Below are 14820 nucleotides of genomic sequence, written 5' to 3' on the forward strand. Positions count from 1 at the left end.
TACAATGAGACTTTTGCTTCTCACACACAATTATGGCAAATTAATGTCGGCTGACATGATCCAACTCATAATCGACGAACAGAGGAGTGAGTTCTACATGGTGATATCACTAACCCAAGATCCCCCCCCCCCTTGCACTACCTCTCCCCTTTGTAACCAGCATCCTACTCACTATATCGTCCTCATTATCCATCATCAACATCATCGTCTTCATCATCATCATCATCGTCGTCATCATCATCATCACCATCATCATCATCATTATTACAATATCATCAACATCATGTTACAACAATGATCACCGACATCATCATCACCATCATCATCATCATCATCATCATTTTATCAACATGATCAGTGCATTGACTAGGTGAAACAAATAAAATGCTATACAAAAGTGGAAAACACAGTTCCCTCTGGACTTCCAGCATGGTGCTCAACCAGGGACTGTTTCAACACACCTAAGAAGAATGCAGCAGTGAGGAAGAAATTTCACATGCTGATAATCTCAGCCTCTCAAAACTGAAAGGCAAATAGAAGACTACAACCCACCTGTTCTGCGAGAGCCTCCAGGGGTGTGACATAGACACACCTACTCTCTGGACTCTGCTGCAGCATCCTCATTATGGCCAGCTCAGAGATGATTGTCTTCCCGCTGCCAGTGGGGGCACCAACAAAAATGTTGTCATCGCCGTTGTAGACGGCATTGAACACTGTAATCCGGATTGGAATCAAGACAAGGAAGGGGAAAAGAGTCTTATCACATTTTAGGGCTGCAGTCAGTTACAACTACCATCGACATTACTATTTTACAGGGAGAGAATCAGTAGAAAGTTTTTTGTATTTTCGAAGAAGCATTTCCGATACTTTCACATTTTGATCAGCTGCTAGGAACAAAATATCACATACAACACAATCATCATTCATGTCACCATTATCATCAGAGCTATTTCTACCTTGTGTACATTATCTTTAGCAAGATCTCAATGCACATTAAAAAAGTGACAAGTAGAGCAGTAAAAAATAATTACAGAGAAATAAAAATGGTGCAGAGACACTTTCCATAGAGCCCTTCACTTGACTTGAAGGGGAAATATCTTCAGAGAAGTGCTGCATGATTATGTTGTTTGCACATTTCACTTTTGTGTCTCATATATCATCTAATTTGCTAGTATCAAATGGACTTGCAAATGAGCTGTAATAATAAATGCGCATCATATTCGTACTCTCCCCTCTCCTCAACATACACATACACACACAAACCAAGCAAACACAAACACGATCACATTTGAATAAATTTGTCAAAAATCATCATGCTGTCATACCCTGGGTTTGGATGGGATTGAATACCGAGAACTTGCTGCTGTAGAGAGACTCAAAGGCAGGGTTCCTCAGGGCCGACACCGGCAGGGCCTGGAGGTCCAGAAGCTCTGTGGGTGGAAGGTTCTTCTCCGGCAGGATGAGGTGACGGAAGGAGACAGGGAGCTGGGTCTCTGAGGCTGAGGAGAGGCATGTAAAGATTGATGATTTCATTTTGATACACTTAGACTGATCAATGATCTGGAAAATTCCTCAACATCTGAACAATAAAGGCGGTACCATCACCTATCCATGCATTATGGTTGAATGCTCGCCATCCAGCCACAGCTGAAGAAGTGACTCAGACCGTTCACAAAACTGTCCTCTCCATGATTTTCACATGTTCAGTTGAACAAATTAAATTTTATGTTAAGTTCACATCTTTTTTCTGATACAGTCAACAGAATTTGGTCACATTCTCATTCCTTCTTCAAAAAAAAAAAAAAAAAAATAGAAAGTACCATGTAATAAGAGAAATATCACCATGGACATTGAGTCAGACCATTTCATATGCTTGAATTTCACTAATCAATCCGTTGACAAGTCAGCATGGAAGACAAATGGCAAAGCTCTATGATCACATGAAAAAGTGTTTTTCATGATTTCATAGATTTGCTCTCGCAAAGTATTATTACACACAATTGAAAACACACAAGAAAGAAAGAAAAATACTACCAGAGCCTAAGGCTTACTTCAATATTAAACAGCTATCTTCAGATGTGAAACTTGAGATAATCTTAATGATGGCATGCTGTTTGAAGGAAAACCCAGGTTTGTTGATGATTAAGTCACCCTGGATTGGTCACTATGCTAGCGGTGACATCTTCACATAGTATGCTTCAAAGTTTCATGGCTAATTTGTGCATCTCCGCACCAAAGCATCTTGGCTCACAGCTTTACACATATAATCTGTCATATCGTCGGAGCAGATATTGGTAGTCAAAAATTATGTAGTGATGCTAGAGGATGGGCCCAGAATAGAGAGAGAATTCTGGCACCGAAGGTGTCATCACTTTGATCTTCCTCCTGGGTTGCATTCATCTCACAAACATGGCAGGAGAGTTTGGAGATGCCAAGAAAGGAGGATGATTAATATAGACAACTCTACTCCTGTCGTTGTCATACATACCACAGCAATAAGCTCACATTATAGACTGGTCACATTTAACTCTACATAATATGTATAAAAAATAAATATAATATGTAAAAAGAATAAAAAGGGTAACAAATGAATCATACCAAATAAGAGGGTCTACAAAGGAACTGGGAATAAAAGGGTTATAGAAACTGCTCTGTATACTAAGCAGGAGTAAAGAGCTACTGAGAATGAAAGGGGTATCAACAGGGTCCTGCCACATAGAAAGGTCTACAGAACTGAGAATAAAAGGGTATACAAACTCTCCTGCAAAGCAGGTGTATGGAGGTACTGAGAATGAAAGGGGTATTAAAGGGGTACTGCCGGATGAAAGGGGTTACAGAGCTGAGAATAAAAGGGTTTGTAGAAAGCGCTTTTAGTGATGAGCAGGAGTACAGAGGTAGTGCAAGTGAAAGGGGTAACAAAAGGGTCTTGAAAAATGAAGGGTTCTACAAAGCTGAGAATAAAAGGTTTACAGAAATTGTTCTCAAAACTAAGCAGGTGTACAGAGCTATGGAAAATGAAAGGGGTATCAAAAGTGGTCCTGCCCAATTGAAAGGGTCTACAATGCTGAGAAAAAAACAGGTATGGAAACTCATCTAATAAGCAATGTACAGAGGACCCGAGAATGAAATATGTAGCAGAAGGATCCTACCAAATAAAGGAACTGGGAATAACAGGGTTAAAGAAACTGCTTTGTATACTGAGCAAGTGTACAGAGGTACAGGAATGAAGGGGCATCAAAGAGGTATTGCCAAATAAAAGGGCCTATAGAGGTGTGTATGAAAGGGTTATACAAACTGCTTTTAATAATAAGCAGAATATACAGAGGTAGTGAGAATGAAAGGGGTAACAAAAGAGTTTTGTGAGATAAAAGGAGTAACAGAGCGGAGAATAAAAGGGTTAAATATAAACTGCTCTTAATGATAGGCAGGAATACAGAGGTAGTGAAAATGAAAGGGGTACAAAAAGGTCCTGCCAAATGCACATGGTTACAAAGCTGAGAATAAAAGGATTATAGAAACTGCTCTTAATGATAAGCAGGAGTACAGAGGTAGTGAAAATGACAGGGGTAACAAAAAAAGTCTTCCAAGATAAAAGGAGTAACAGACATGAGAATAAAAGGGTTAAATATAAACTGCTCTTAATGATAAGCACGAGTACAGAGGTACTGAGAATAAAAGGGGTAACAAAAAGATCATGCCAAATGAAAGGGGTTACACAGGGTTATAGAAACTGTTCTGCTATGCAGACATACAGAGCTCCTGAGAATGAAAAGGGTACCAAAAGGGTCCTGCCAAATGAAGGGTCTACTGAGTTGAGAAGAAAAGGTTTATAGGATCTGTTCTCTAAACCAAACACCTGTGTAGAGGTCCTTGGAATGAAAGTGGTAACAAAAAGGATCCTGCCATATTAAAGGGTCTGTACAGGAACTGGGAAGAAAAGAGTTTTGACCTGTTAACTATGAAGATCTCCTTCATTTGTAACATAACTTGTCACTTGCCTCATCCATTACATCATTTTCACATGGAAGATTTCATCCTCATAAGTGAACACTTACCTATCCACCTGTCAGATACCACCCGGATGAAGTACTGGGGTGGGAGGGGCTCAAACACAGGCACAGAGAACTTGACAATGTGCTCATCCTGAGCAAATTTGCTGCAAATCACGAAAGTGAATAACAGGAAAAAACGGAAATATAATCACCATGATCTCCAAGGTGACCCTGCATGGTATCACCATCAGCATCAAGTGAAGGGTACATCACAGCAATTTACTTCATTTCTAAGCCACAGTTCCCTCCCTCTAATCATTAATGATATCGTCCTCAGTCTGTAATCTCCTGTGTACGCCGAATATTTCATGAGATTTTTGTTTTCGTGAATTTTGCAAGTTGGGTGCTATTTGCAGATTTAAAATCACGCAAGAATATTATCCCGACATGAATGAAAGGTACATGCATACTTTTCTCCATTCAATACTGTACTCCACAATCGCGAATTTAACCACTCGCTAAACTGTTGAGAATTCCCAACTTGCGAAAAATTAGACACGCTAAATATACAGCCTATCCAGTATATCTCATATTTCATACGTGTACCTGTTCATATTCCACATTTTGAGTCATTGTTACTGTCATAAACATGGCCAGGGGGGCTCAGCGATGCCCCCCCCCCCCCCACTTTTTGTGCACCATGCAAAGGAATACATAAGGTGTCATCACTTTGGGCCCCCCCCCCCAAAAAAACAAACAAACAAACAAACAAACAAACAAAAAAACAACTTTTTTTGCTTGTCAGCTGAAGAAATCCAGAAGTGGAAAGGGAGAGATGAGCTGAAGACCCCTTTTTTTTTTGCTTGTTGGCTCATGTCACACCCCCCCCCCCCCCACACACACACACACACACGCTCCGCCGGCCCTGATAAAGACAGTTTTTTTTTTCTTTAGAAATCAATCATTTCACTTTGACAAACCACTCAGAATTCCCATTCACAACATTTCAGTAAACTTAAAGTTGGAAGTGAACAAATGAAAAAAATACACAATTAAAGACAATACCTTTTCAGCAAGAAGTACTCATGATGAAGAATGATCTCACTGTCGACATCTTCCACAAGAATCCAGAAAGCCTGAAGCCATGAGAAAAAAAAAAAGCCTCTACAATAATTGCACTAGTATCAATCATTGCTTAAGACTACCTACAAATGTCAATTCACACATCAACAAGCTGGCGTACATGAACTTTAAATCTGACAAAAATGCCCCGCAAATATCAATCTTTATTGCTTTCAATCATGCACTTTGTAAGCTGATAAATACTTCAACAGAAGTAGTGTCTGTGTGTGCACACTGTATGTGTCCTAGTAGGGATATAATCATTTCATCATGTATGTTTAAGTTAGTAGCTTTCGGTGCAGGTCATAATGTCCAGAGTGAGGCATGTTGTACAGTAAAGTTGTACACTGATTTAATGCATGGAAATGTCAAGTCAAATTTTATCTTCTGTGTAAACTGTATGAAAACATACAAGTAAACAATTACATAGCATGAATTTATGAACCAAATTATGTTTACGAGCTGCTCAGCATGAAACTAATTCACGCAAAAATAAAGACGCTTAAAGTAACACACAATTGTAACAGACCAGCTTGCGATGAAGCCTTCTCCTCTTCTGCTCCCAGGCTGTGGAATAAGCTCCCTCCTCTTCTGAATCTAATCACCAACACTGGATGACTTCAAACAAAATTTGAAGATCTACTTACTTTTATATCCCTATATATGCACTGGACTCGAACTGTCACTGCCTGGTAATTTGTATATATTTTATCTCCTATGACAACCAGGGATGACATCTCATAGCGCTTTGTATCCAGTGGAAAAGACCCTCTAATAATATCAACTATTATTATTATTATTATTATTATTATTATATTAAGTGTATACTTCAAGAACGAACTGGGGTGACTGACCTCTGAGTTGCCATGGATTTTTTCGTCCCACTGGAAGTCTGGTGTGATGGTGAGCTCCACACGAAGCGTGCTCCTTGTGATGGGCTGGATGTGGGTAGCCAGCTCCAGTCGTGGGAAGTGATGAATGTATCTATGCAAATTATAGACGGTATGGACATTTTCACACAAGGTAGGGTGTTTCAGCAAACGAAGCCATTCTGATCTTGAATGACAAATTACCTTTTTTTTTTTCTTTGAAAGGTCCACTAAAATCCCGTTTGTGCCAAGGACTTTGGACAGTGCATACAAAGCTAAGGGTTTTTTTGTTTGTTTGTTTGTTTGTTTTTTGTGCAAATTGGCACTCAAAGCACAAGGTTGATGTTCCTTGTTGCTTCACTTTTGATCAACCTTTGTAACCCTACCTCACACATAATTCCAGTAAGTATTGTGATCAAGTTTGATCAGTATTCATCCCTGATTACATATAATTGTCAATACCATTATACATAAAACATCATTTTCATCATACACTGCATCTGTATTTCCATAATAACAAAGCAACATGAAGCAGGTGTGTATACATCTGCAGTCCAACTACAGTGTATGAGGCATAACTTTGTTTTTCAAAATGATAAAAATTTAGCAAACTTCATCTACATACACTGTAATTAAATTGTGAAAAGTAGAGCTTACAAAATACATGTTCTGATACTTAAACTAGTCTTAAATGTTTTTCAAAACTGCTGTCAAGCAAACAACGAACAGAAGAAAAGCTGTGGTTTATGATGTATTCAAAATTCAAACTTTATCCACAAATAAACATAGAATTAACAAAAAACATAAAAAAAACTTATTCCACATAAACAAAATTATCATATGTCATAAAAAACTTTTCTAAAAAAAAGAAAGAAAATCACACTGTCCAACACATATACAATAACAAATACAACAAAGTCATTGAAACAAACAGACAGGAAAACCATGGTTATCAGCATTGATACATCAAGCTCAGGAAAGTTCCAAAGAAGCTTAATGGGATCGTATAGTTTTGGTCGAGACCTGATTTCAGGTTTCTAACGTTTTTTTGGTGACATAATGAGAAACCTCTTATGAAATATGAAAGAGCATGTAATTCTATGAGGAATTCAATGTTCATTTGATGAAAATTGGTTGTGAAATGGCTGAGATATCCAAAAAGAGCGATTCTAATAAAGTGTGGGACCCACACTTTATTATGATCGCTTTGTTTTACTTTGTTTTTGGACGTTTCAGTCATTCCAAACCCGATTTTCATCAAATAAACTTTGAATTCTTCTTAAAATGGTATGTTCTGTACAATATCATAAGTGTTTTCTTGGTATCTCGCAAAAAGTTAAAAGCCCAATTCTCATCTCCACCAATACTGTACCATCCCTTTAAGGGACTTTCTTTAAGTTACATGCACCACAATGGGCATAATAATTTTTAAATTAGGGGAGCTTTCTTCTTTTGTCACAACATGAAGAAGTAGGGTGTTGTTTTTTTTTTTTTTTTAAATCAAGAAGTAGGATCCCCCGAAGAAACAAAGAAACTTGGCAGGTCTGGACAACTCATCATTTGACCTACACAGGAGTTGAACAGACACAGAAAAATGCCCGGATGGTTTTGTGGCCTCACCTGTGGATGGTCTTGCCCATCTTGGGCATACGAATGAACTCTCCCAGCTCGTTAGGACCCAGGTCATAGAACCTCTCCCAGGGGAAGTTCTTCTTCTCAATCTTCCGCACCACCTCCTCGGGGATCTTGCGGAACTGGCGGAGTGGGCTCATGGACTGCCACCTGCCACACAATTCCAGAGATTCATGAGTTACATCAATTTTTGTCAATTCCCTTTAATAGCCTTATCAAATTTTACTAATTTCTTCAATTTGATCCACTCCTTATCATGCCCTCTTAAATGTATAATTTGAAGATTTGACTTCAAAGAACCTTTCATCACAAAGGTTTAATTGCCCATAATATGATATTAACAACATTCTCATAACCATGTCAATAAAAGGTAATCTGTATTTCTTTTGGAAATCATTTTGCAGTTTCTACATTTATCTTCCAAAGCCTCATGAATGACTGCTTACACAAGTATCTGACAGTTTCTCATCATATGGTGGTTACTCACGTTACTTTTGAGGCTAACATTGAACTAATATTTCACTATCGAAAGCTAAAAGTTCTCAATTATGACTGAACACTGACTGATTTTGTCTGTATTTCTCTTGGAAAAACATCATGCAGATTTTCAAATCTACTTTCTGGGATCTTGCTGCAGAACAGACTAAGTATCAGATGGTTCCTATCCTATCCTTATCAGCATTGAATTCTGATAATCTACTGCATCAGACAATAAAGAATCTTGAATCTTAAATCTGGAGTATTCACATATTGAATTCAACTATTTATTTTGCTTGAGCTGCTTGACTTACATTCTCTTGTCAATCATCTTGGCCAGTGAAAGTGTTTTGTCAGCCAGCTGGGCCCAGCCATGGTGAAGCACAATCTCAAAGATGGCCCTGATCAGACGCCCAGCAGACTGGTGAGGAAAAGAACAAACAAATGAACACACAAACGTTGGTAAGATGGTTAGCAAACTTCACAATAGCTTCTTCTTCATTCTCAGATCTCATCCAATATTACTATGATCAGTATATCAACAACCTTTTATTTTGTCATAACATGGAAAATAATTTTCATGACTTCACAATGGCAAGTATCATATGATGGATCTTTCTTTGTTTTGTTTTTCAACGGCCAAGATTTACATGTGTTGTTTTACTGAAAACTATGATATTCACATATAAACATTGTTTACAAGGACAAAGTGTAAGAGACACCGGGATTCCAAAATATTGAAATATCCAGTTTAAACAAAATAATAATAGCAACTAGAAAAGCACTCTGAGAGAGCGCAGACCTCTACCAAGCATGCAGCTCATTTCCACCACTGATCTTGTTCTTCCACAGAGATATCAGTGATTTCCACCCATACGTACTGATAGCATTGTGTGCTGAAATTCCCCCGATTTCCCAATATAGAAGCCTTTGTTACGTCATAAACCCTCAGCTGCACGGTGCGCCTCGCCCTAGCAGGAACTAGAGCACGCACTTTAGTGCGCGCATGCAAACCTCAAATACGCGCAGCCTGAACTCCTAAGTTCATTGACCCTACCTGCAAAAATATTAAAAATCCTTCATAAATTCCCCAAAAATTTTAGGATCACTACCAAAAGTTAATCGTTTGTTACTTATGTCATTCTCAACCTTTCCTGCAAGTTTCATCCCAATCCGTTAACTACTTTTTGAGTTATTTTGCACACGGACAAACTAACTAACGAACAAACCAACGGTAACAAAAACATAACCTCCCCCTTGGCAGAGGTAACAAGCATCTCAACCTATGTTAGGCAGTTGAACACTTCAATAAATACAAAAGAAGGGCAGTAAACTAGATTGAAGCACATGAAAGTAGAGCAAAGCATTTGAGGGAGGTGGAGGTGGGCAAGTGTTTACCTGTGTGATGTAAACCATGTCAGCCACTAGAGCAAAACCCTCAAGCTTCAGCTGGGAGATGAAGGCTTGCAACAGCACATTCACCTGGAGAGATATGAAAAAAATAGTAAAATCACAAATTGATGTTGACTAGAAAACCAGCAAATTGCAAGCATCACCTTTTAGAAACATGATGATGGATGAAATATCAGATGTATTGCTGAGTGTCGAAGATCTTCATTTCTTCAGTAAGCAGTCCTTCTCAGCTATGAAACATTCATGGTACTGCTCAAAGTCTACTACAAAAGATCATGTCAAGAGTATGTAATGTATAAAAAGAAAGTGAGAGTGATGAAATATGCTTAATTATCAAGTGTACATTGGACCAACTTATGAAAAGACCAGCCAGTTATTTTTGATATGGCAGCATTAAAATAAATAAGAAAAATCTTTTCTAAGTGACCCGATTAACTCTTTCAAAGTCAGTTCATAAATCATTGCAGAATTTTTGAAGCACCTCAAAAGAGTTTTCTTCCTTCATTTTTTGATTTTTGTCCAATTCAATATTCCAAACATTCTCACAGGTCTGCAACTGCCATTTCTGAGGCATTGATTCAAAATGACTTTCAGTCAAGAAGTAAGTGGTCCCTGAATATTATCTTGACAGGCATCACAACATCTACATAGCCTTCATATTTGTTACCCTTTCCCGGGTGTTACCATGCCAACAACATCCAGTGGGATGCCAGCTCACCTTGGCACTGGGTTCCTCAATGCTTTCCTTGATGGGAATGGGCACTCGGTCCAGCAGCTTCATCAGTTCAATCTTCTCTTCCTGTGCATCAAACAGACAGGTGAAATGGTCAAAATTAATCCTACACTCTCTCCACACAGGGACAGAGAAACAGTAAATTCAAAGGGATCACACAGATGCTTTGGAAATGAACTTCTTGTACTGCTTGTATCGTATAGCTCTATTTTGATCTTAACTATACTCTCTTCGAAATAAAAAAGAAGGAAAAAAAATCCCCTTCATTCTTACAACTCGAGCACATAACTTGGGCATCTGACTGCCTGATTGACAAATCTCCATTATGATCATGATTCCACATGGGTCATATTACTAGTGAAAAGAATACTGTGAAACCAGAAACATTTGTGGCATGAAACTTTTGTGAATTGGAGCCGAAGGCCAATTTTGGGGCACAAAACTTTCCAAAATGCCTGTGGAATTTGATGCATTGTGTACACAAAACTTTTTGGGTGCACTTTTACTTTTGCAAATCCTGGCTCCTTGCAAAAGTTTTAAGCACATGAAAATTTCAGGTTTACAGTAATGCCTCTCTTTGAGAGATTGTTTGAGGCTTTGTACATCTCCTAACAGTGCAAAGTCCTGCGTTTGTCTTTTCCTGTGCTTAATTTTACAGTTACTATCAAATGTTCTTGCTGTTAATATTTGCCATTTTGCAACTGCATTGCTAGTACAACATGAATTTGGGCTGCAGTTATCATCTTTCTTATGGAAAACTACTATTCACGGTAAGTGCAAACAAGGTGCTCAGGAAATGAATGAATAGTGTTGATGCATCACATCTGACTAGGGAATATCACTTCATCTCTTCTAATCCATCCCATTAATTTATCATCCACACAAGATCATGTGGGCCTGGCTCTTTAAACCCAACTGCGGAAGATGGTCGTGAATTAATCTATACTCTACGAGACAATACTTGATATATCATAGGAGTTTCTCACCTCTCTAACAACCATGTTCCTGAACTCTGAGGACAGCGAGAAGACACGGAAGAGGTCAATCTCACTCAGCATCGGCTTCAGGAGGCTGTTGTAGGTGGACATCGACTCGTTGGTGCAGTAGTAGTGGCTGGCGATGCGACCCAGTTCAGTGACCTTCAGATAAATCAAACATATCTTAAAGCAGGGCTGCACACTAACCCATTTTTTCTACTGGTCCGACCTGTCTGTTGGACCAGTAGGTACACAGTTTTTCCATTTTTTTTTACTGATCCATTCCTGAAAAGCGACTGGTCCGACAGTGATTTTTTACTAGTCAGGGACCGTCGGACCAGTGCCAGTGTGCAGCATTGCTCAAAGTCACACCCACATCACATCCGCACTCAGCAGTGCATCCTGAAACATGACGTCATGGATTATCAGGGAGTATCTTCTGTGCAACATTCCGTGGCACCTTTGAAACAGAATTGGGACACTGAACACAGATCTGCACCCATTACATTATGGAAGGATGGTGTTTCAGGTGATCATTTTATGTTCATATGATGCACTTTTGTCTCAGCTTTCAGAACACTTGCTAAAAGAATACAATTTTAAAATTGACTGCATATGGACTGACCATCTAGTCTGAACATTCATTTTTGTTTCAACTAGAGTTTCACATATTTGGAGACTAAAACCAGACTGAACGGTCACTATCAAACCATTTCTGCTCATCCTACCTCATTTCACACATGAAAAGCTACTGAAAACTGAAATAAGAATTGGATGATGGCACAACAGTATGCTTGCTAGAGACTGCGGTTTTGACATATATCACTTTACTTGCCAATCGCTGGAGTCATTTTTGGAATTTTTTTGTTTTTTGTTGTTGTTTTTTGTTCCAAAGAATTCAACAATGACAACAAATAGCTTTTACCAGGATTCTACCTGCAACACTCACCTGAATGTTGCCCGTCTTGCGGTCGTACTTGGCCAGGTTATTCTTGTCGAGCAGGACGAGGGCTGCGTGGATGAGGTCGATGCGGAACTGGTCCAGGTCCCGGTCGGTGTCCTTGGCGTCGGCCGGGATGCCGTACAGCGTCGGGTTGCGCATCATGCGGATGTAGAGGTACGTGTAGCCCAGCCACGTCACCGCGTCCTTCACCGTCTGGATGTTGCCCAGGACGATCTCGGCATTGAGGTTGTCCGAGAGTTTACTGACAAACTGGCTTTCTACGGGCAACTGGTCAAGAGATGAGGATAGAGCAGAGAGACAGGTTTGCTTCATTTCAATTCCATTATGATTAGCTGGAATACAAATGCAATGATGTCACCTTCAGACTGGTAACATAAACAACTATGATTTCCTATTATTGTTTCAAACAGCACTCAAAATTACTGATATGGCAATTCACAGAAAGCAATTGAAATTACTTGTACAAGCAGTAAAATTACATTTCATGAAATGGTATGTGACGGTCTTCAACATGACTTAACTAAGGAAATCACAAATTTCACATTAAGAGGTCTGAAACGGACTTAACCCACAGGGTACTAAAAAAGTACGTTTAAGACTTAAAAGTTTGGAAGTCATATCACTGGAAAAAAAAGAGAAGAGGGCAGTAACAAATTCATTACTAATATGAAACTAAAATCCTCATTGTCCTCCTCCAATACAGCTCTCAAACACACACAACACTTGTGAACCACATTCTGTGCTTTCACAAATATGATCACAAGTCATTAATGAGGGCAGCACATGTAAAGCTTTCTGAAGGAAAAAAAAAAAAGATATACAAATACGAACAAATCTGCTGGCAATACCATCTCCAAGATAGTCTCATACACAATATGTTAAAACAACAAGACAACATTTCTGCATGTTTTATTCAGGAATGAATGACTGTAGCATAGCAACATTAGGAATTTAATCTTTCACATCCTTTGCACATATACATTTGAAAGAGCTACATCTTTGGGGGAAAAAAGACAAGAAAAAAGGTATCCTTTTCACATTTGAAAAATGTCATGCCTCTACAACTGAATGTTCACTGCCTTGGTGCACATAGATATCACACTCTGAAAGTTCCTGAGGGATGCTTACCTGCTGGTTCTGTAGAGACAGATAGTACTGCAGCTCGCCGTGACTGGTGATGAGAATACCCTCTCCCTTTGTGTCATACTGAGGGCGCCCTGCACGGCCAAGCATCTGAAGCACATCGAGAGGTCCCAGCTCCACCCATCGACCTTTCTCAGGGTTGTAAATCTAGAAGTTGGCAGGGTGAGGTTAAACATAGGAGCAAAATGTGGAATACTTCTTTCATTGATAACTTACCAGTATCCAATGATTCAAGCCTCTTCCTAAACTTTGTTTTTCTCACAATGTCATTCACACATGACATTGAGTGCACAGATGCAAAATATTTGTGCTTATATAAGTTGAAATACACTGTGCATCTTCGCCATGTTGTTTCATTAGAGAAGGTAATACCACCAAAAGTTCACTTTTCTGTAATGATTAATAAGAAACATCACATCTTTTCTGACATACTGATCTAATTCTTGCTTTAAAAATACATCAGTTTTGGGTTAAATATAACACAAATACACATAGGTACATATCATACGTACACTATATGGACCTTACTCTTCACTTTTTTCTCACAGAGTGAAGTACAAAAACATAAAATGACTCCACACCAGTGACAAAATTCACAATGCAGGCGTTCCCAGTAACATACACATGAACACTTAGTCAGGAAAGATATATTTGCCAGGACCTCGAGTAAGAGGTTTATGAAATGAAGTGAGATCCTTTGCATCCAATCCCTACTGTATAACACATTCTATGTTTTCCTATCATTTGCATAATCGTTCAATGAACTTTCTGTCTTAATAGAGGCTTTGATTTGAAAATCTCTCTCTCTCCTTGTTATGCTTTTCTATCATCTGCATATCATTCAATGAACTTATCTATGTCTTTATATGAGCTCTGACTTGAAAATCTCTCTCCCCTACCTGGGTGCCTTTGATGATGACGGTGTGGGCAGGGAGATTGACTCCCCAGGCCAGGGTTGCCGTGGAGACCAGGACCTGGATGTGGCGGTCAGCAAAGAGATCTTCGACCAAGGTCCTGTCCAGTCTGGTCATTCCAGCGTGATGGATAGCGAAGCCATAGGGTAGTAAATCCTTCAGCTCAAGGTTCTATGTGTTTCAAAAGAGAATGAAACACTTCACATTTGTTTGTTTGTTTGTTTGTTTGTTTGTTTGTTTTTTTTTTTGGGGGGGGGGGTTCATACCATGATATGATAAATGGGGTCTGGTCAACATCCTTAGACACTGCTCTTTCAAATAATACTACTACTAAAAAAACAAAAAACAAACAAACAAAAAACAAACAAACAAACACTGGTGCTTGTTTGTGTCTGTTTTGGGGGTCTAGCAATCTACTTTAAGGCATTGTCCTGAATAATTTATGTTGGAACATTCATTCTTATTTTAACTATGCTTGGTTGTGGACCTTGTTTTTTGTTTGTTTGTTTGTTGGGTTTTTTTTTTTTTTTTTTTGGGGGGGGGGGGGAAGGGTTTGGGGTGGGGTATGGAATTATTTAGAATGA

General features: G+C 38.9%; 1 protein-coding gene and 1 non-coding gene across 2 annotated transcripts in view; both read right to left on the bottom strand.

The window, feature by feature from the left end:
* LOC140241883 (U5 small nuclear ribonucleoprotein 200 kDa helicase-like) overlaps positions 1-14820 on the bottom strand; it is a 56408-nt gene that overhangs the window by 20703 nt on the left and 20885 nt on the right. Inside the window, exons 16-28 of the mRNA XM_072321637.1 lie at positions 14222-14407; positions 13308-13469; positions 12165-12446; positions 11225-11377; positions 10224-10304; positions 9491-9574; positions 8407-8513; positions 7604-7765; positions 5969-6098; positions 5058-5128; positions 4056-4156; positions 1326-1499; positions 553-713 (exon numbers count right to left, since the gene is read on the bottom strand). Of these exons, the coding sequence (XP_072177738.1) occupies positions 553-713; positions 1326-1499; positions 4056-4156; positions 5058-5128; positions 5969-6098; positions 7604-7765; positions 8407-8513; positions 9491-9574; positions 10224-10304; positions 11225-11377; positions 12165-12446; positions 13308-13469; positions 14222-14407 (1854 nt within the window). The remainder of the gene's footprint in view (positions 1-552; positions 714-1325; positions 1500-4055; positions 4157-5057; positions 5129-5968; positions 6099-7603; positions 7766-8406; positions 8514-9490; positions 9575-10223; positions 10305-11224; positions 11378-12164; positions 12447-13307; positions 13470-14221; positions 14408-14820) is intronic.
* LOC140242189 (small nucleolar RNA SNORA57) lies at positions 2306-2444 on the bottom strand. The gene has a single exon (XR_011902130.1). It is a non-coding gene; the product is annotated as a small nucleolar RNA SNORA57 (small nucleolar RNA).

Source organism: Diadema setosum, chromosome 18 (assembly GCF_964275005.1).
Source record: "Diadema setosum chromosome 18, eeDiaSeto1, whole genome shotgun sequence".
NCBI classification, from domain to species: domain Eukaryota; kingdom Metazoa; phylum Echinodermata; class Echinoidea; order Diadematoida; family Diadematidae; genus Diadema; species Diadema setosum.